The sequence below is a fragment of the Lycorma delicatula genome, chromosome 8 (assembly GCF_047948215.1).
Source record: "Lycorma delicatula isolate Av1 chromosome 8, ASM4794821v1, whole genome shotgun sequence".
NCBI lineage: Eukaryota > Metazoa > Arthropoda > Insecta > Hemiptera > Fulgoridae > Lycorma > Lycorma delicatula.
Window position 1 is genome coordinate 69,259,249 of NC_134462.1, and position 20,709 is coordinate 69,279,957.

Genomic DNA, 20,709 nt, shown 5'->3' on the forward strand with positions numbered 1-20,709 from the left:
AACATTGGGGAAAAAAATCATGTATATATTGCTAACTACATTTCAATAGACTGCCCAATACATACAAAACATTATCAGTCAAATACACATTACTGAAGAATAAAATAAAGAATTGGGGTTTAATGCAGTAAATCGAGAATGATGCATTTTAAGAAAAAAAAAAGAAATAAGTTATAGTAATTAGAAAATAGATTTTTATTTCATGTATGTATTATATGTGTATATATTATATATACACACACACACACACACACATTGATGTTATTACATGTTTAGTAAATTTTATAACCAGGTCTACCACAGAGTCTAACCCTCACAGATTAAATATAAGTTGGGCATGTCTGTTCTTCTAAACTAAGTTTGTGTGTAACAAAGTACTTAAAATGTCACATTTCAAATCTGTGAGTAAGTACATGGCATTTCAAGAACATGTTCTAACTATCTGTATTAATAGCTAACTAACTATTGTATTGAAAGTTTTAATCATTGTTTTTTTTTCCTTCTGATTTATTTTCCACTGAGTAATATTAGCACCTTACTGTAACATTTTAAATTTATGCTTTATAAATCTTGAGAATTGGTGTAAATTTGTTAAAATTTCTAAGGCTACTACACAGTCTTTTTCTGCTCCCATAAATAATTGAACCATCAGATCACAGGCATAAAAAATAATTTAAAATGTGTAAAAAACATCATTGATTAGAACTGTGTATGAAAGTTTATCTTTTCATAGAATGAAACAATATGTTCATGAGCTTATGTGTATGTAATTGTAGAAGTCAATGTAAAAGGATGAATACCTTCAATTTAATTTAATCTTTGGGTTTATAATTGAATAAACAACTGTAGTTTGGCTCATGAAAAGTCTTGAGTTTCTTTTTTGTAATTATTCAGTAACTGTTTTGTAACATTTAAAAAAATTTCTCCTATATATTTTTTGCTTAATTATTTATTATTCCAAGTTTCAGTATTTTGCACATTAGACCTGGAAAACTTTATAAGTTATGTTAAGCTGCGTTTAAACGCATAAACATGCCTTAATAAGCATGCATGGAATAAGGCATAAACATGCCTTATTCCAAATTTTATAGACGCTTTTCACCACTGTCTTATCATAGTGTCATAGTGTTATCTGTGTCATCATTGTCGCTCACAATACAATCTTATATTATAATCATTTCTTGTAAACCCTATAACAGCTGTTGAATATGTCTGATAATGATATGGTCAATAATGTATGCCTGTTATCTGTTGATGAGAATTCATAAAATAAAAAAATAATCTACACAGGAAATCACTATTTATTGAAAAATATTACACTTACTCAAAAATGAAAAAATAAAAATATTAATATGTGATTAAAGAAATGAAAATTATTTTCTTAGAAACATCTGGTTTTAAAAATCAGTAAATAATATGTATATTATGCATATGTATTACTAAACTGATTTGTTGAGGTAAATTTAGCTATAAAACTAGTTTTATCTAATCTATATGGAAAGTTTCCTTGTAAAGATAATAAGAGGAAAACATTGAATATGTAGTGTTGCTACAATGATGGTTAGAAATTTCCTCTGACCATAGAAATCAAACCATTTGGTTTATAAAGAAAAAACTCATTAAAAATTGTTTTAAGTTAAAAACATTTTTCACAGAGTTCATGTACTATTTATTGCAGACAGGCAATATTAATATTTGAGTCAATTAGAAAATCTAAAGGAAAAAAATTGGAAAATTTTGAAGTGCAGTGTTGTAAAAGATTGCTTTAATTATATGTGTATGAATTGCATCAAACTTAGTGTACTATAACAAAAAAAAAATTACCATTATATTGAGTGTTAGACTTTGTTAATTCGGTATAATGATATGTTGTTTAAATTTGTTTGAGATGTTTCCAATAACCATTTTAAAAGAGTGTATTGTTGACTTGTATGTCAGCAGTTATTGCATATCAAAGATATACTTCAGTAAAATTCATTCGTATTAGTGGCATCTTTACTATGTTCATCACAGGGACTAGCTAGAGAATATCATTGACTCACAAAATGTAACTTTCTCAGATGCCTTTTTTTATCTCTGGTATTTTTCATGTATCACAGTTATAACAAAATTGGAATAGATCTTTATACAAGCGTAAATCTATATACCTCTTTGTTACAATTAATAAATCCTCTTTGGTGTTATTGTTTGGGAATGCAGATGAAATAAGGATCTTTTTGAACATTTATCCTCTCATTAATACTAGTAGTGGATATATTTTATGTAAATATTTTTCTAAATTTAATTCAATAATTAATTAATAGATTATTAAAATTGAACATTTGCATGATGTCTTCTTTCTACTTGAAAGGGTAAAATTTTCTTCTAAATTATGGAATAATTTATTTATTCCATAATTTATTTACACAGTTTATTTATGTAAAAAGGTGTAAATAATATACACTTGACAATAAGATAAATAATATTATAAAATACATTTTGTATAAATAATTTATTAATTATCTGTAATTATATTTTATAAAATTAGTTTTGTAACAATGAAATATTTATTTACAATTATACAATATATATATATATATATATATATATATATATATACACATACACACACACACAACATAGTTTATTTAATTTATGTATTTGCTAATTTTTATTGATCAATTCTTGTCATATTTTTCATGATATCTAATATCTGATCATATACAAGAATTTTAGCACTATTTCCAAACACAAAATCAGTATGAGTAAATTTTGGGTCCTTTGCTTCATGTGCTTTAATAACATTTGGTAGTACTCTTGTAAGTATTTCTACTGTCTGAAAAAAAAATTATTGAATTTTTTACATTTATCATTATAAAATTAAAATTTTATATTTAATTTTATTGTTTTTAGTAATACAAGGAGCAGGTGAAGTATAATACATACTGGAATGTGTAACTGGAGAATAAAATGATGCTTTGTACAACGCTTTTGTGGTTGCAATCTTTTAGTTTCATTCCCATATTACTAATATTCCAAAACTCATTGACCCGCTCTCTTGTTTTCTGTCAGTTGCCATTGTTATGGAGTTGAGTATGTCTGCTATGTTAACATGTCTATCGTAAAACAACATGCAGCGGTTGAATTTCTAACAGCAGAAAAACTGAATGCTAGTGACATTCATTTTCATCTAAAAGCTGTTTATGGTGATGAAACTGCTGATAAAATTACTGTGAGTAGACAGCCAATAAAATCTTGTGCATCAGAAACTGGTAAAGCGAATATTGAGGATGAACCTCACAGTGGGATGGATGAATCTATTCAAAATGATCATCATATTAAACAATGTGTTGCCATCTAGATAGGCACATTAAAATACCATGTACGACGTATTATTTCACAACTGAGCTACTGTAAAATCTGTTTGTGGTGAATGCCTCACAAACTTACACAGAAAAACAAACAACTATTGTGGAATGTTTTAAATAGCTTTCAAAACATTATTGTGACAAGGGAGATTATTTACTTTTCAACATTGTGAGGAAAATGAAATTGGACTACATCATTACGACCCAGAAGAAAAGTGGCAAAACATAGAATACTGGCACCATGATTAGTCACAATAAAAAAAATTCATAACTGTCGTCTGCTAACAAATTCTCTTAACAGTTTTCTGGGGTTTCAGACAAGTGCATGTGACTGACAATCAGGTCGATTTTAAACTCTGTGCCATACATAGAGTTGTTAAAACACCTTAGGAAATATGTATTGTCATGTTCGACAATCCATGTAGCCAGTAATTCTGCAACATGATAATGCTGTCCTACACTTATTGTGTACAACCACCGAGGCTCTTGTGAAGTTGAAATTTAAACCTATTTGACAACCTCCATACTACAATTTTCACTTCTTTCTGCATCAAGGGTATTCATTAATAGCTTTCAGATTTTTACATTATGGGTATACATGGATACTCTTAAACAAATGAAAAGATGAAACAGATGATGAACTGAAGGATGCAGTGAGTTCATTGATCAAGGATGACTGCAACCAAGGTGAACACAGAAAAATAAAAAGTTTTTATAGCAAATAAAACTTTATGACATATTTATTTTATTTGATTATCCTTTTCATTTGGAAATTATAATTGTTTGTGCATTACATTTAAGCCTTCCCTCATATTTATAATTGGATTGCTAGAAATATAAGAAATGATTGATAAAAGACATTTATCAATTAGTGTTTATAAATCTTCAAATATCTGCTGCCATATATGTATGGTGTGATAAAAAATTTTGACAAAGTCTTATGAAAAATGAATCTGATAAAAAATTTGTTACCTTCCCTTTCAATGTAAAAATTCCCTTTCCTTATGTAAAATAACAAGTAACAATTTCCTGTTTTCCTATCTTTTTAATTTTCTGAGGAAGTCCTATACTTTAAATATTACAAGGACTTTTCTATAACTTATAACCTTCTGTATGGTCTCAAAACAGCCATCCTTAAGCTTAAGCAACATCTTAAGGAGAAGAAAAAGTCATAGATAGTAAAATCCAAGATCATTGTAACATAACATCTTGGGTTTCTGAGGTTGATGCAAAATTCTATATTACCTTTGTTCTACCGCATGGTGTGTAATGAAATTGCAAATTCACATGGTCAGAAAAACATGTTTGAGACATGTTTTATAATAAGGTCTGTTTTGAGATAAAAAACCAGCCCGAAAAATATGAACAAAGTTAATTATTTACACAAAAAACACATTTGTTTACTACATTTCTTCATAGCTGCCTTCAACTTTCAACATATTTTTCATAGTGTTTTGCTTGCTAGTTTCTTCATTCCCTCTTCAAGAAATTCTGTAGCCAGTGACTTAAACCATACAGTAATGCTATTTTTCCATTTGTCATCATTATCAAACCTTAACAGTACAAGCTGCTGTTTAAGGCGAAGAAAAAGAAAATAATTTTTGAGAGTTAAATCAGGGCTATAGGGTGGATGATTGAAGATTTTCCAACAAAGTTTTTTTAGATAATCACTGTCTGATTTGCTGGTCGTATTTGGCTAGGCATTATCATGCAAAAACAAAATCCCGCAGGATAGTAGTATACAACATTTATTTTTTTTTAATAGCTTTTCTAATATGTTTAAATGTTTTGGAATACATATCAACATTCACACTAGTTTCACGATCTCTAAAGTAGACAAGAAAGACACCATTTTTATCCAAAAAAAAAACCAGTAACCATAAGCAGACTTTTTCTGCTCTATGAGATGATGAATGTTGCCATTGCATTGATTGCTGCTTTGTCTTTATATTCAAATAAGAAATCTGGGTTTCATCTTTGGTAACAGTGTGATCATACAATTTATCACTTTAATTTTCTTAACGCTGCAAAATTTCATGCACTGCAGCAAGAAATTTTTCTTGTATATGTTTGTTATCATCTTTGAATCCTTCCAGCACAGAATTTTTATAGCCCAATTTTTTAGTCTAACTTCATAAATCAAAGATTATGAAACATTAAAGACTATTGCGATATCATGAATCACTGGTTTTCTTGAATTTTTTCATCAAATTTTTCAGTCAAATCTTGCGTTATCACCAAGGGCTGGATGCTGTGTTCATCATGAACGTTCATCTGCCCTTCTTGAAATGAACACTACTGTGTTACTTTTCCATCGCTCTTAATATTTTGCCAGTAAATGTCAAAAACTTACCTGTAAATTTCAGCTCAGAATTGTTTTTTGCCATCAAAAATCAGATTACTCCTTATACATAACACTCAGCGGATTATTATTTGTACCACTAATTATAAATAAATGAATATAAACACCTATCGACAAAATGACTGAACTATTGCTGCTAACAGTTGAATATTGATTGAAGTAACTGAAATATGCAAATGCTATCTGTTTTCATCGCATATGTAAGTGGCAAATTCAAAATTGACTTTACTTTACAATGTAATATATGTGGAATGACGCCAGTTGCTATGATGCTTCATTAATGTCACTGCTCACTGTTTTTGTGCACATTCCATTGGTATGTTTTTTATGTAGTATTAATCTTGGAATTTATTTTATTGCACTTCATATAAAAAACAGCATTTTTCACATGCTGATAAATTTCCAACTATATTGAAATACTCAAGAACTTGTTTATTAGATGGATATTAGCTGTCGATATTTGTCTACTTCAGTCACATTTTTTTATTAATACTAAGTTAATATTTGCAGAAACCTTTAGATTGTAGGTAGTATCCTTGTCAGTTCTCTGCATGTCATCCTTAGGTGAGTATTTGTTTCCTCCTTATTTCACATCTTTTTATCTCCCAAAAAAAAAAAAAAAAAAATATATATATATATATATATATATATATATATAATTATAATGTTTTTTTTTTTGTTGTAGGTTACAGCAGTTTGTAATAGGTAACAACCAAGTAGAAAATTAGTGATTTGGGGCAGCTAACCTTATTTATGGAGTGTGATAATCCTAGCTAACATATTCCCTTGGGATAAATTATAACTTTTCTTTTTATACATTATGCCTTTCAAAACTATTGTGATTTCAAAAATTTAATTTTATAATTAAGTATATACTATATTTTTAGAAACCCAATAATGTATTAGTTTTATTATTTATAATTTTATTTAGTTTATAAATAAAATTATAAGTATCTATATATAAATACATTATGTCCACTTTATTACTGTATTTATATACATTGTTAAAATCATTCTGTTACATATATGAATACTGTTATTATGTTATAATAGCCTTTTACAAATTATTAATCATTAGGTTAAATTAATAAAAAAATAACCTTTTTACTATAGTGTATAAATTATATTATTATGATTAAAAACACAATCTAGTCATTATGATCATACATATTGTCAAAAGTGACTTATTGAACTTTGTTGACTTGCTCAGACTTACTGCGTTTCTTATGTTTGTTCATTATATCTCTTATACTGAGAAATTGATTTCAGCAGTATCCTGATAAGTCACATTTATTTATCTTCTCTTATTAGGGAATAATATAGAAAATTAAGTTTTGTAGAGAAAATAATTCCATAGTAATTCTCTCAATCACACCAAATTAAAATCACCGATAACTTTGTATTTTAAATCTGTTACATCAAGCTAGTTTTAATATCAGGTTTTAAATAAAACCTTGTACTAAATTCTAGATTACTTACATTTAGTAAATAATTATTAAACTGAATGTAACTTAAAAAAATGAAAAAATATATGTGACTAATTACTGAAGTTACGATTTAAGTGAATAACATGACTTACAAAGCCTTGTGTATTTAGTGTGGATGATGCAATTTTATCATGATATGTTCTATGTAGTATGCCATTATCAAATGATTCTTAATAGAGAACAAAAATTCATTAAAATAGGAAATTTAACTAATTGTGTGTAATTTATATTGTTAACATGATTGTGATTTAATGCCATCAGTCTACTATATTATTGCTATTATATATTTTTTTTTTTATTTGCATTTCTTTAGAAATTATCCAGTTAAATCTAAGTAAGTTTAGTTAAACTTTCTGTTTTACAGTTTTCAACCAAAAAATGTTTACTGTCTGTAGAGTAATGATAGTGTATACAAAAATTTGTGAACCATTTCATTTTGTTGTGAACCAAATTTATTAGAATAAATCTGTTTAATATATTGTTATGTATTTTAATTTGGTGTAGTTGAAATAAAATTTTTATGAATATTTTGTGAGTTGTAGGAAAGAAAAGAATTAAAGGCCTTTTAAATGCTTAACTGCTCTTTAAAATTAGATGTCTTAATTGTTTACTATATCATTTATTTTGCATCTTTTCTTCTTACTAGAGGATATTGAAAGTTAGGTGGGTTGATAGAATGTGAAATGAAGAGAGGAAGAGGTTTTAAGGCAAATTAGAGAGTAGAAAAGTTTGTGGCAAAATCTTGAAAAGTGAGAACTGTTAGGCAGGCGCTGCATTGTGGCATCCAGGGTTAGTTAATTTGGTGGTACTGGAATGTATTATGGGTAAAAACTAGATGAAGGTAAAGATTGAAATTTATGAAAATACAGCTGAGGACATAGAGTATACTGATAATAAGTATGTTTATATTAAAAGATTACACCAAAAAAGAAAGGATTGGAGAATTGCTTCAAATCAATCAAATGAATAATGACTAAAAAAATTAAAAGTACTTTGTTTAATTTTTGCTTGTACAGTGTGGAAATTTAGATATTCAGCATTTTAGCAGTATAATTATTTCTTAGAAGATAAAAATAAAATATATGTAGGAATTCAGACAAATTTTATAATTTTTTTTGGGGGGTTATTATAGATCCCAGTAAAATGTCTTTGGATTTATGGTAAAAACAGTGGTGGGATAAACCTCTCAGGTGTAATCATATACTTAAGTACATTTACCATGACGTTATTTTCTTTTACTTAATTATTCTCTGCAAGATTGTTGAATATGTTTCAGGGGCAGTTAATTGCTAGAGTACAAATGTTTTTAACTTTTATAAGATATATGGAATGTTATGCAGTTATTGAATTGTGTTAAGTCATACACATATACATAAATATATTAGAATAAATAAAAATACTTTACTGGTTTATCAAGAAAGCCATCATTTTTTCCATATGCTATTATTATAGGTGTTTGGATGTTCTCAAGTTTATATAAAGGTGGTGTTGATTGTCCATATTTTTCTATATTTCCTTTTGCACCATAGTCATACTTCTGGAATTTACCTGTAAAACAACGTTTTTAAAATAGACGTTTTTGAACATTAACTTTTTACTGTATGATTTGTTTTGCATTTCTTCTTAAATAATTAATTTTTTTGTTTCAAATAGTGTAGAAATTATCTGAAAATCAAAATCTCAGTTTAAATCCTACCAATTTTAGTTGTTTATCTGTTTTTTTTACTTAATCATTGAATCTTTCTTTTATGTTTTGTCATTTATCATAAAAGGTAAAAAAAAAAAAAAAAGTTATGAAATTATTCTAGCTATTATTCAAATGGTTTTATACTCTTTCCTTACTGTATAATGTAACTGGAGATAAAACACATACATATATATATACATACAAACACACACACACACACACACACACACACACACACACACACACAAGTATTGATAAACTTTCATAATGTAAGTTTTCAAAAATTTTCCTTAATTTATAAAAATTTGGAGTATATCTCAAATTTTTTTTCACATCCAACTTTTTGATTTTTCACTTGACTATCTACATATGTTTTTGCATAATTGTTATAACTTTTTGTTTGTTATATCTGCTTCTTAGGTTACAATAGTAATTATGTTGGTGATTAAATGCAGTTTAATATTACACTAATGTCAAACTATAGAGACTAATATCAAATTCTGATTATTGTATTTACTTCCTTTTATTGTTAATTAAAAAAAAAAAAAATTAATATTGTACCCGATTTATAAACTTGCGCTAAGTGTTCATATGTTTTCAGTGATGTCCCAGCTACCATTGAACTGGAGTATAAATGAGCCATATTCTGTAAAATAAAAAAATGGATTAGATATATCATTACTTAGTAATGTTGATTGAAAACATTATTGATCTATGTTAACAAGTAGGCCTGTAGGCCTAAAGTATGTTCTACTTTTAATATTACTTTCTAAGATAATTTATGATTTTACAAAGATTTAAATGTGCGAATTTTATTGTTGAGCCATTTGTGTTACATATAAGACTAATTTTATAAATTTAAAGTTTACTATAAAATTTTACAAAATTAATTTTCTACACAAATCTTATCTGTAATTATAGTGTAAGGTAATGTGTATCATAGTTGTCTGTAGTCAGGTTAGGTTTTTTTGTGGTTTATAACTTGGGAATACTATTTAGGACTATTTTATCCTTGAGTATTAACTGAACCAAACAGGTATTGTAACAAAAGTTTTATATATGAATAAAAAGGATTCTTAGTTTTACAAGCAAACTGAAAAAATTTTGATGGAAGTGGAAAACTAATGTATATTTTAAATTTGGCTCTCGTTAAAAAAATAATTTTGTGTTGTTTTCACCATAGTTCTTCATGAGTATTTATAAAATTATAGTTTCAATAGAACATACCATTTCCCGGTTGTAACCCTTATTCTGTAACACCACGTTGTATATTTTCATAAATTGTACCTGTCTTTACGTACTCGTTACGTGCATCAAAGTAATAAATAAATGATTAAAATCGCAGAGTTGTGATATCAAAATATTGGTCATTTATAAGTATTTTCTATAGAATTTACAGAAATATATCAAAATATAATTAATGAAAAAATGTTTTACATCACATTAAAATCGGTTCAGTCATTTTCATAAAACTTTATTATGGATCTTACCGATTTATTGCTTTTAATAATTAGTATCAGTTTGCCGCTGGTACTTTATTTCATTGCAATAATTAATTAATCCTATTCTGTTAAAATAGTCATATACTGTTAAGTAAGACCGCCTTCAGATTACTAAAACAAAGTTTTTTTTTTTATTTACCGGTAGGTAACTGATATGAAACATGGCTGAATCTAAGAAGAAATGTGTACAGTGTTGATTATTTAAAATTTGGATTTCTTCCATCAAAGGCAGACAAGCGATTGCCTATATGCCTTTTGTGCAGCAAACCTTTGAGCAATGACTCTATGAAACCATCGAAGCTCGAAGATCATCTAAGAAGGTGTCATCCTGATAAAATAGGTAAAGATTTGAAATATTTTCAAACATTGAAGGAAAAATATGAAAAGAAATGTATGTTCGCTTCAACGTCTGAAAGTAACGATGATAGCTTGCGGGCATCGTACAATATTTCATTACTTACAGCGAAATCTGGAAAACCGCACACCATTAGAGAACAGTTAATTTTATCCGCTGTTGAAGAGGTTTTAAAAACTGTTCTGCACAAATCTCCATTTGACATACTCAAAAGAATTCCTTTGAGTAACAACACTGTACAAAGATGTATTGATGACATGAGCTCTGATATTGAAAGTTTCTTGTGTAATTATCTGCAAACAACTCATTTTTCTATTCAACTGGACGAGTCAACTTTACCTGATAATAAAGCATTATTATTGGCATATGTTCGATTTGTTATGGACGAAGAAATTCATGAAGAGCTACTATTCGCGAAAACTTTGGAGACGGACACTAAAGGTGAATCAATATTTAATGTCGTGAGTGATTTTTTTTAACGAAAAATCAATTTTATTCACAAACGTCATTTCGGTGGCAACAGATGGAGCTCCACCATGGTCGGGCGATATCGTGGGTTTATAAGCCTTCTTAAAAGAATTATACCAGAGGTAACTGCAATTCACTGTGTCATCCACCGACAACACCTAGTAGCGAAAAATCTGAGTGATAGATTGCACCAATCGCTTCAACTTGTAGTAATTAATGCTATTAACAAGATAAGAAGCAATGCATTGAATACGCGTTTATTTGCCCATTTGTGCGATTAAAATGATGAAGACTTCCAACGATTGCTGTTACATACTGAAGTACGCTGGTTGTCGAAAGGTGCATGTTTAACAAGATTTTACTCACTTTTTGAATCAGTTTTAGAGTTTCTGGAAGGTAAAGATTCAGATTTAAAAGAAAACCTGATCACTTTGAAAGCTGACATCGCGTATTTGACAGATTTGTTCAAAAAATTTAATGACATTAACTTAAAATTACAAGGGGACAGTCTCAATTTAATAAAAACAAAGGGTGTAATTTCAGCTTTTCTTGGAAAATTGAAATTTATGAAGCAAAATATTAGTCGGCGCGTATTTTCCCAGTTTTCAAACTTGTCACAGGTAGAATGCCTTGATGAGGATATTCAGACATACGTTCAACATTTAATTGCCCTGCATGATGACTTCAAAATCAGATTTGAAGATATTCTGACGATGGAAATACCACCATGGATCATAAATCCATTTGATGAAACGGAAATGGAGAATGTGATATTACAAGAGGAGCTTAGCACAAATGAGGAGCTGAAGGTAAAATTTAAAAGAGGGTATCAAACATTTTGGCTGCAGGCATAAATACCAGAAAAATATCCTGTTCTGTGGGGAATTGCGAGAAAGCTTTTGATTGCGTTTCCCGCGTCATATCTTGTCGAAAAAAGTTTTAGTGTCGTTACAAACCTTTTATCAAAAAAAGGAGCAGATTCAATATCACAGAATTTAATTTTAATTATATTACGACAATTTTATTATATTACATTGCAATATGATAACAATAATAATTAATAGTGTAATGATTACATATTTGAATAAATGCAACACAAAAAAATATACTATTTTTCTTTTGTTTTTTACCAATCTAAATGGGAAGTTTTCTAAATAAAATAAGTGAGAATTGATTGCTTTCTTGTGCTGTGAGTAGATGTCAAAAATGTAAAGTTGGACTGAAGCATTTTTTTTGATCGGCCAACTTTACTTTTTTGATATCCACTCACAGCACAGTCAATCAAAAATGAACCAATCAATTCTCACTTTTTTTCGGAAGCTGTTAGTTCGTGGAACTCAGCCGTTAATTTTACATAGTTACATAGTTAGATTTTACATAGTTAGATTTAATCTTCACATTTTCCGTTGACTGGAAATATGGTAAGAAATGTAGCTGCAGGGGGTCCACCGGAACCAGCAAAATTTTGAAAGTGGTCTATGAGAAAAATAAGTTTGGGAACCTCTGACTTAGATGGCTGGTCTTAAAGTTTTTTAGAGTAAAAACTTGCATATAAGGTAATGTGTTTACATACTGTCTTAAAAAAATTAAAAATATGATTTGAGATATGAGAACTAAAAAAAGAACGTAAGAAAAGCTAATCCAATGTATCATCCTGTGAGGCGTTTCATAACACACAGTGCCAACATATATGATACATTTTCCATCAAACCTTTTCCATCAATAGCTAATTTGAAAACTGTTTTTTTATTTTTAGAACCTCAGTATTATTATTGTTTTTAGTAACTATAAATTTATAAAACTTTACTTTATGTTTATTATCATCAATCAAAGAAAATTATTAAAAAATATGATAATTGAAAATACTCACCTATTAAATATAAATTAATAAAATCTGAATTTTTTTATATTTAAGTTAACATTTTAAATTTTAGTATTCCTTTTTTGACTTAGATTAGATTTTATAAAGAAAAGAAAGCTTAGCTTTAGTCAATAGGCACTTCAACTGCAGTTAAGATTTTATGACCTCAGACAGAAAGCAGAGTTCTTGAACAGCCCACAGACCCAAAAAGAAGATCATCACCCAAAAATGAAGCTGCTGCTCAGTTGGTTGCAAGAAAGTGCCAGCATGATACCACTGATGGAATCAGGATGGTAGCTGACCCAAGTCCTGTAGTACTTATCCAAGAAAGAAGACAATGGATAAAGTGAACACTCAGTTCATGGAGAGACTGCCTGTGATAGGGTAATTTATTTTTGTTTCCAAGACCCTTGACATCTTTGATTAGGTAACAATTATAATCTTAAAAAAAAAACGTTTGAAAATCTCATATTATAGTCTGCCTTTAATAAATTGTGTCATCACACTTCAAAATGATAAATAATTTATATTATAAAGATGAAAATAATTTCTGGTATCAGGATTCTCTAGCTCGGAAATGGTTGTAGGAATTTCACAAATACTAGGTAACAGTTTTCCATTATTTTTTTTTCAAAATGGCTTGTATCTGATCTGATATACTAAGTATTTCGAATCTTATTTATGAAAGCCAAAATTTTATAGAATCAAATATTTGATTAAAAGTAATTTGCTGTAATTTATTTGCAATAATTTTTTTTTTATTTTCCAGGCATCAAACCATTGCTGAATTATTTTAAGTGTATTATCTGAAATGCAGATAATGCTTAGCAGTTACATTTTAAATTGTTTTAATATCAATTGGTTTATTAAATTATCCTAGAGTTTATTTAAATTATTTTTTATCATATTCTCTTGATTGTTACTTACAAATGTACATTTATTAGTAATAATAGTTATTTTTTTAATTAAAGATATTCTTAAATTACCTAAAAAATATATGTATTCACATTATAATTTTATTTTGCAAATAATTTTGTGTGATACTCATTTTTATAAGTTTTAACCATTTTGGTTTTTAATCTTACAGAGAGTGAACCTTATTAATAATGCTTTTCTTCATATCATCGTCATGAACAATATTTACTTGACTGACAGATATTAGATGTGTGGTAAATCTCAAAATTTGAGAAACTGTTCTATAAAGGATTTCATAATCTCAAATGTTTTCATACGTGTCTGATATTTCAAAAATATATATAAGGATTAACAAAACAATTTTCTTGTCTGAAGTTTTTAAAACTTAAATATCAGTTATATTTTCTAAGTCACCAGTTTGTATATTTGTTCCTATTTTTATTTTGTTATTATGACACATCTTTCATAGATAACCATTTTTTATTAAAAAATAATTAACGTTGTTTAACACCTTTTTCATGAAAATCAGTGATGTGGTTCTGAAATCATAGACCCATGAAGAAACATGTATAATATTCAAACACATTGCCCATGCCCTGGGATAGTTAAATAACAAGTTAATTTTAACCAGCAGCTGTATATCAGGTAAAATAATGATCAAATGCCTAATAATTTCATAGAATTTCACTTGTTACAATATCATATAAAGCTGATAATTGAAATTAATTTTCTAATTGATAAACTTTAATGCAATACCTTCTTTGCTGTCATATATTTTGTAATTTTTAAAAGCTTTATTTTTCATTTTTAGATAAACTAACTAAATAAACAAGGTATCTCTAAGGAGATACTATTTTTAAGTATCAATAGGACAAATATAAACTGAAATTGTTTTCATGGATTTTTTAATACTTACTATGTCAACATTGTTTCTATTATCGCCAGCAATCATTCCTATCATTGTTAAACATACACCAGGTACTAAGTTTGGTTTACAGAAAATTTCTGATAACCTCTGCATCAAACGTGATCTTGGTAAAAATTCAAATTGCTTTGCTCTTGTATGTGTTTTCTGAAATACAAACAAATGATTTTAGTTTTTTGATATCCTTTAAATAAAAAAAAGTATACTTCTCTAAATTATCAAACATTAAAAGCAGATATCACAATATTGCATAAAACTATCCTAAGAAAAATGTTTATATTGAAGTCAAATTTAATATATATAGAATAAAAGATCCTTCACAAAGGAAACAGAAATAATTTCAAGATATACTAGTAAAAATAAATGAAAAAATACACTGGCCTGAAATTGTTATTCTTGAGTTATCGGTAGTGATAAATTTTGCCCTGATTTCTGCTTCAATGGTAGAATGAGACTATACTGAAATTCATGGAACACAAATTATGGGGAAGAATTAGTTGTATAAGCATGTGTGACCTGAAAAAAGGCTTCAGAACTATATTTCCTGCAATGTTGGAGACTGCAGGATTAATGTCTCCAAGATGTTAATCCTTTAACCCATCATAATAGGTTAATTTTCATTGTTAGAAACTGAAATACTGGAACACAGAAATTTTTAATGTTTATGTATTTAATTTTTAAAACAGTAAATATAACTGTTTACATACCACAATAAAATCTGCATTACGCATGAAAATGTCAAGAAATCCTGTTTTGTATATTTTAGGTGGATAGAATGGCCCCAAAAGTACCGATAGTCGAATATTTTTTGCTGCATAGTCTGGTCTTTCAGCACCAGTGACTAAAAATACTGTTCCACCCATACTATGTCCAATAAATGAAACTTGGGGTGCTTTGGTTATTTCCTTTATTTTATTTACAAATGCTGGTATATCATATATGCCATCTTCTTGAAAACTGAAATGAATAAAAATTGTTTAATAATTAATCATTTACTTTTTTAATTTTCCTTTGTTTATAGAAAAATTCCTGAAAAGATAAAAATATGTATTTGTTAATACAAATTTTAATTTAATATCCATGAATAATATTTAATTTAAATTAATTAATTTTAATTTTGATATCCATGATGTATTATGGTTTAGAAGAATTTAGAATCTTTTAAAATTATTGCAGTCAATTTATTTGTAACTTTAAAACTTTGTTGTTTAAACAAAAAACAAATTGATTTACTGTGGATATACAAAATTGATTGCTTGGATTGGAATAAGTTCTTTATACAAAATAGGTTATATCTTTTTATAACCAAATAAAGGACACATAAAAGTATTCTACTACAGAATCCCTTTTCATTAAATATTTACAACCATCAGCAAAAAAAAAACATACACGATAGCCTTCATTAAATAATGCTAACTAGATACATTGATAATTAAACATATATTAACACAAAAATATGTGGAAATAACATTCTGAATAATCAGATATGATTTAAATCACCAACCTTTCAAACTCATTAAAAAATCTAAAAGTCTAATTCAAACATCAGTGCACTAATTCAATTGCACCACAACAGTTTAGCGGCAGTGTCTGAAAAAGCTTAAGTTTATTTCAGATGGCGTAAAGTTTTTGTAACTTCTACCTTAAAATAAAGTGTATTATTAATCAGTTAACACTTTTCCTATTATTGATTTTACTAAAATGTGTATTTATTTGTGTAATCTATATGCAGGCATACTACAATCTTGTAATATTGTTAATATGTACATTTTTTTCAATCTCGCACACTCATTTATTGTTTAAATCCCTAGTACTAGAAATTTAATAATTTTACCCCAGGAGTTAATTTAAGGTCAACTGTTGAGCTTAGTTTTTACCAAAACTCCTTTCATTCTGGTTGGAAACAATGTTACTGAATTTTCTTGTCATTTGCAAAATGGTTAAAAGGATTTAGATTTAACCCCTCCCCCAGTGACCAATTTGAAAATTATTTTTATGCTAAATACCTTATTTTTATTAGTAACATTATGTTACAATATAATACTTTGTATTAAAAAAAGGATTTTTAAATGTAAAGTTCTTTATATAACTATGCAGTTTCTTACATCAAGAAGAAATCTATTGCAGGATCACGAGAAAGAGGAACTTCCACTATTTAAAAAAATATAGAATCATTAAAATTTATGTATTTGGTGGTTAGCCTTGAAATAAAAAAAAACTGTTTATTGTATGAACTTCATGTTCAAGTCCTAACTTCATGTTTGCTTTTAATTTTTATGCAAATAAAGGCAATATTTAATTTAACTCCGAAGTAACTCCTCTGTACTATATAAATGAAAAATAATTTTAAAGAATTAATTTCTAATACACATGCTTTCATATCAAATTTTCTGACTGTAAATTAAACTGATACTGAGGCATAAAGAATATTATATGCCAGAACATGAACACACATTGCAACAAAGAAAATATCTCAACATAGATGCCAGCATTTTTGGGAATTGAAATATCCAGGAAATTAAAGGTTGTAAAGTAAGATTAAGTGCTAAAGTAATGCAATGCAAACCAGTTTCTCTCAAGTGCTCTGTGTAGTTCAGTCTTGATCTTGGCATTTCTTACTGTCTAATTACCATAGTATTCAATGACAATTGGAGTTACTCACTATTTGACAATGTGTAACAAGTTAACGAAACTGTGCTTTGTGCAACATCTGTTTCTTTTTATACTGAAGGTTGGCTGCTTTTCCTTTCACTGATCTGTTAGATCTCATGGCCCATGGCAAATTTGCATAATATTTTTTTCAAAGCGTAAGATCATTTTATTAATTCATTACAAAGTATCTTTTAGACCTTGATTTTTTTATTATAGATTTTGGTTTGCACATAATGCAATCAGTAAGTATTTCTTGTGTTTAAAAGTTGAATTTATATATTAATTCACTACATTTTACTTCATGTTTAAACTATATATACATATATATATATATATGAATTAAACAATACCTGAAATTCCAAAATTTTGGATTATTTGGCTGATATTTAACATGTGAACGTGAATATACATCTCCTCTTTGATCTCCAAGCCAGACATCAAAACCATTGTCAGCAAGTATGGATGCTGTATTAAAAGATTAGAAAAATAATTAATTTTTTTTTCTTATACTCTAAATTTTATTACTAACAACTGAGAATAAATAAAAATAAAAATTTTTAAAGTTAATTGTATTATTACTAATATTATTAAATATAAATAAGGAGCTGCATTCTTTCAATAGGTTATTGAAATAAGTGGGAAAAGTAGATTACACAAAAAAAATCACCCAAAAAATTTTATTAGCCACTTCAGTTATCAAATAATTAGCATCAGTAAATACTTTAGGAAAATGCACTTATAAGAAAATAAGCAAGTGAATCTGTAAAGAAGAAATAATTGATAAATAAAAGGTACTTAATGAAAATTATAAAATGGATATTCTTAATGTGTTTTGAAGATAATTAAAAAAAAATAAATCCATTTAGACAATCCAAGTAGAAAGGATAAATTTATTTTTTCAAACATGGCACCGTTTGGTATAACTATTATATATAATAATTCTTTTTTTAGAATTTGATATAATTTGGTAAGATGTTTTTAAAATTATATGTAATAGGATAAATTTAGCTTAAAAACATGTAAAATACTGAATAGTCTGCATGCTTCATCTAAGTTGGGTAGATAAGAACTTATTTCTAGTATGAACCTTAGATCAATGAGAGAGATGAATTCCCTTCATGAACAAACTTTAAGGAAAGGTTCAATAAATATTCTTACTGTAGAATATTTTTACAAAAATTTTTAATAAATTTATTTGAAATTCTAACAAATTGGTCCTCTTCTGTTAAAAAATGAAATTTCAGTTTCATTATTCCTAAATTATCATTATTTTTGCTCCAAATATCTAGTTCCTTTTTATTATTTATATTTTTTAAAAGTATCTTTTCTCATAATCTAATTTTGTGACCAGTTTATAGACAGTGTTGGGCTACAGACAAGTTCTCTTGTCTTCTATATTTACAATGAGACCAAACGTTTCTTTATTCTAGTTCCAATCTTTATTTTAATTCAACCTTGCCTTTCTTCAATGATTGTTCAACATTTAAATGGCCATCTAGTTTTAGATTATAAGTAAAATTTTTGAACATAATCTATTTTCCAATTTATTGTTCAAATCATTCTAGTATTGTTAAAATAAATATGTGTAGTGGAATGTATGAATTAACTTTTTAATAACTCCTATTAATTATGAGTTTTACATCTTAAAATGCATTTCATGTAGTTAAATTTTTGTTTGTGTTAGAGTGGACTTATGATTGTCTAAAGTGAATTATTTGAAAGACTTGTTCTTCGGAGATCAAACGATGGTGTAGAGATGGTAGGGGGACTTCATGAGGACAAATTTGGTTTTCGGCCCAGAAGCTCGGCGATTGATGTGATCGAGTGAGTGATGAATATTATCGATCAGTTACACATGGAACGTGGAAGACGAGAAAGATAGGAGGGGTCATGCTGTTAGATATACGTAATGCGTTTAATGAGCTGCTATGGGAAGTTATATTTCGTGAACTAAAAGCCAGATGAATACTGGCATACCTGCGAAGGGTGTTACACAAATATTTTAAGGGCAGATTCGTGGTTACAGGTCAGAAGGTGGTGAAACGAAATTTCCGATGGAGAGGGGTGTCCCTCAGGGTTCGGAACTGGGTCTGGTCCTCTGGAGTATTGCTTTTGATAATGTTCTAAGGCAGCACTAGCCAGTGGGCGTGGGCATCACATCCTGGTGGAGTTTGCCGATGATTTAGCACTTGTGATTGTGCGCAAAACAAAAGAGTAACTGATGGTGGCCAGTGAAGAAGCGGCTGACATGGTTAGGAGGTAGCTAATAGCTTATGGTCTATGGCTTGCTGAAGACAAAGTGAAAGTGGTTGTTATGGCTGGGAGACGCAGATTACATCCAGTGCATTTTAGGGTTAGTTCACTCTAGCCCAGCCACGAAGTAATTAGGTGTGTGGTTGGACAAGCATCCGTCCTTTACTATACTTGCTGAGGAGACGGCGAGAAAGGGCAAAAATGTGGTGCAGGCGCTCAGCAAAATCATGAGGAATAAGGGCGGTCCTCAGACGGGGAAGAGGAAACTGTTGGCCAGTGTGCACTCTTCGGTAGTTATATGGAGTTTGTGCATGGCTGGGAGTGTTGTCGAGGGCCAGGAACATGAGATGTTTGGTTATGCAACAACGTATTGTATGGTTATATGTGTATCATTGCAGGGTATCGTGCGATCAGCGCCGAGGCAGCATCTGTTATAGCTGGGGTGCCGCCCATAGACTTAAAAGCGCAAATGAGAGCTTCAATAGTGCCTGGACGGGATAGAAAGGAAGGAACTGATGGTCTCTACATGGCTTGGTGGGATTCGGACAAAGGAAGGTGGACCTAGGTTCATCAGCGAAGTCAGGAACTGGGTGGAGCAAAAGCATGATAACACAGGCTACGAATTCACCCAGTTCCTGTCTGGACATGGATGTTTTTGGGACTATCTGTTCAGGATGGGCAGATGCCATACAAGTCACTGTCATGATTGCGATGGGCTGGATACAGCTGCATTCTTTCAGTAGGTTATTGAAATAAGTGGGAAAAGTAGATTATACAAAAAAAAAATCACCAAAATGTGATATAAAACTAGATAGCCATTTTAGTTATCAAATAATTAGCATCAGTAAATACTTCAGGAAAATGCACTTATAAGAAAATAAGTAAGTGAATCTGT

The 20,709-nt window shown here is 28.7% G+C and overlaps 1 protein-coding gene across 1 annotated transcript in view; it reads right to left on the minus strand.

Annotated features, from left to right (window-relative positions):
- Window positions 1–2,650: 2,650 nt before the first annotated feature.
- LOC142329474 (uncharacterized) overlaps window positions 2,651–20,709 on the minus strand; it is an 88,173-nt gene continuing 70,114 nt past the window's right edge. Inside the window, exons 13-18 of the mRNA XM_075374143.1 lie at window positions 17,912–18,026; window positions 15,617–15,866; window positions 14,901–15,056; window positions 9,445–9,529; window positions 8,602–8,744; window positions 2,651–2,815 (exon numbers count right to left, since the gene is read on the minus strand). Coding sequence (XP_075230258.1) covers window positions 2,651–2,815; window positions 8,602–8,744; window positions 9,445–9,529; window positions 14,901–15,056; window positions 15,617–15,866; window positions 17,912–18,026 — 914 coding nt within the window. The remainder of the gene's footprint in view (window positions 2,816–8,601; window positions 8,745–9,444; window positions 9,530–14,900; window positions 15,057–15,616; window positions 15,867–17,911; window positions 18,027–20,709) is intronic.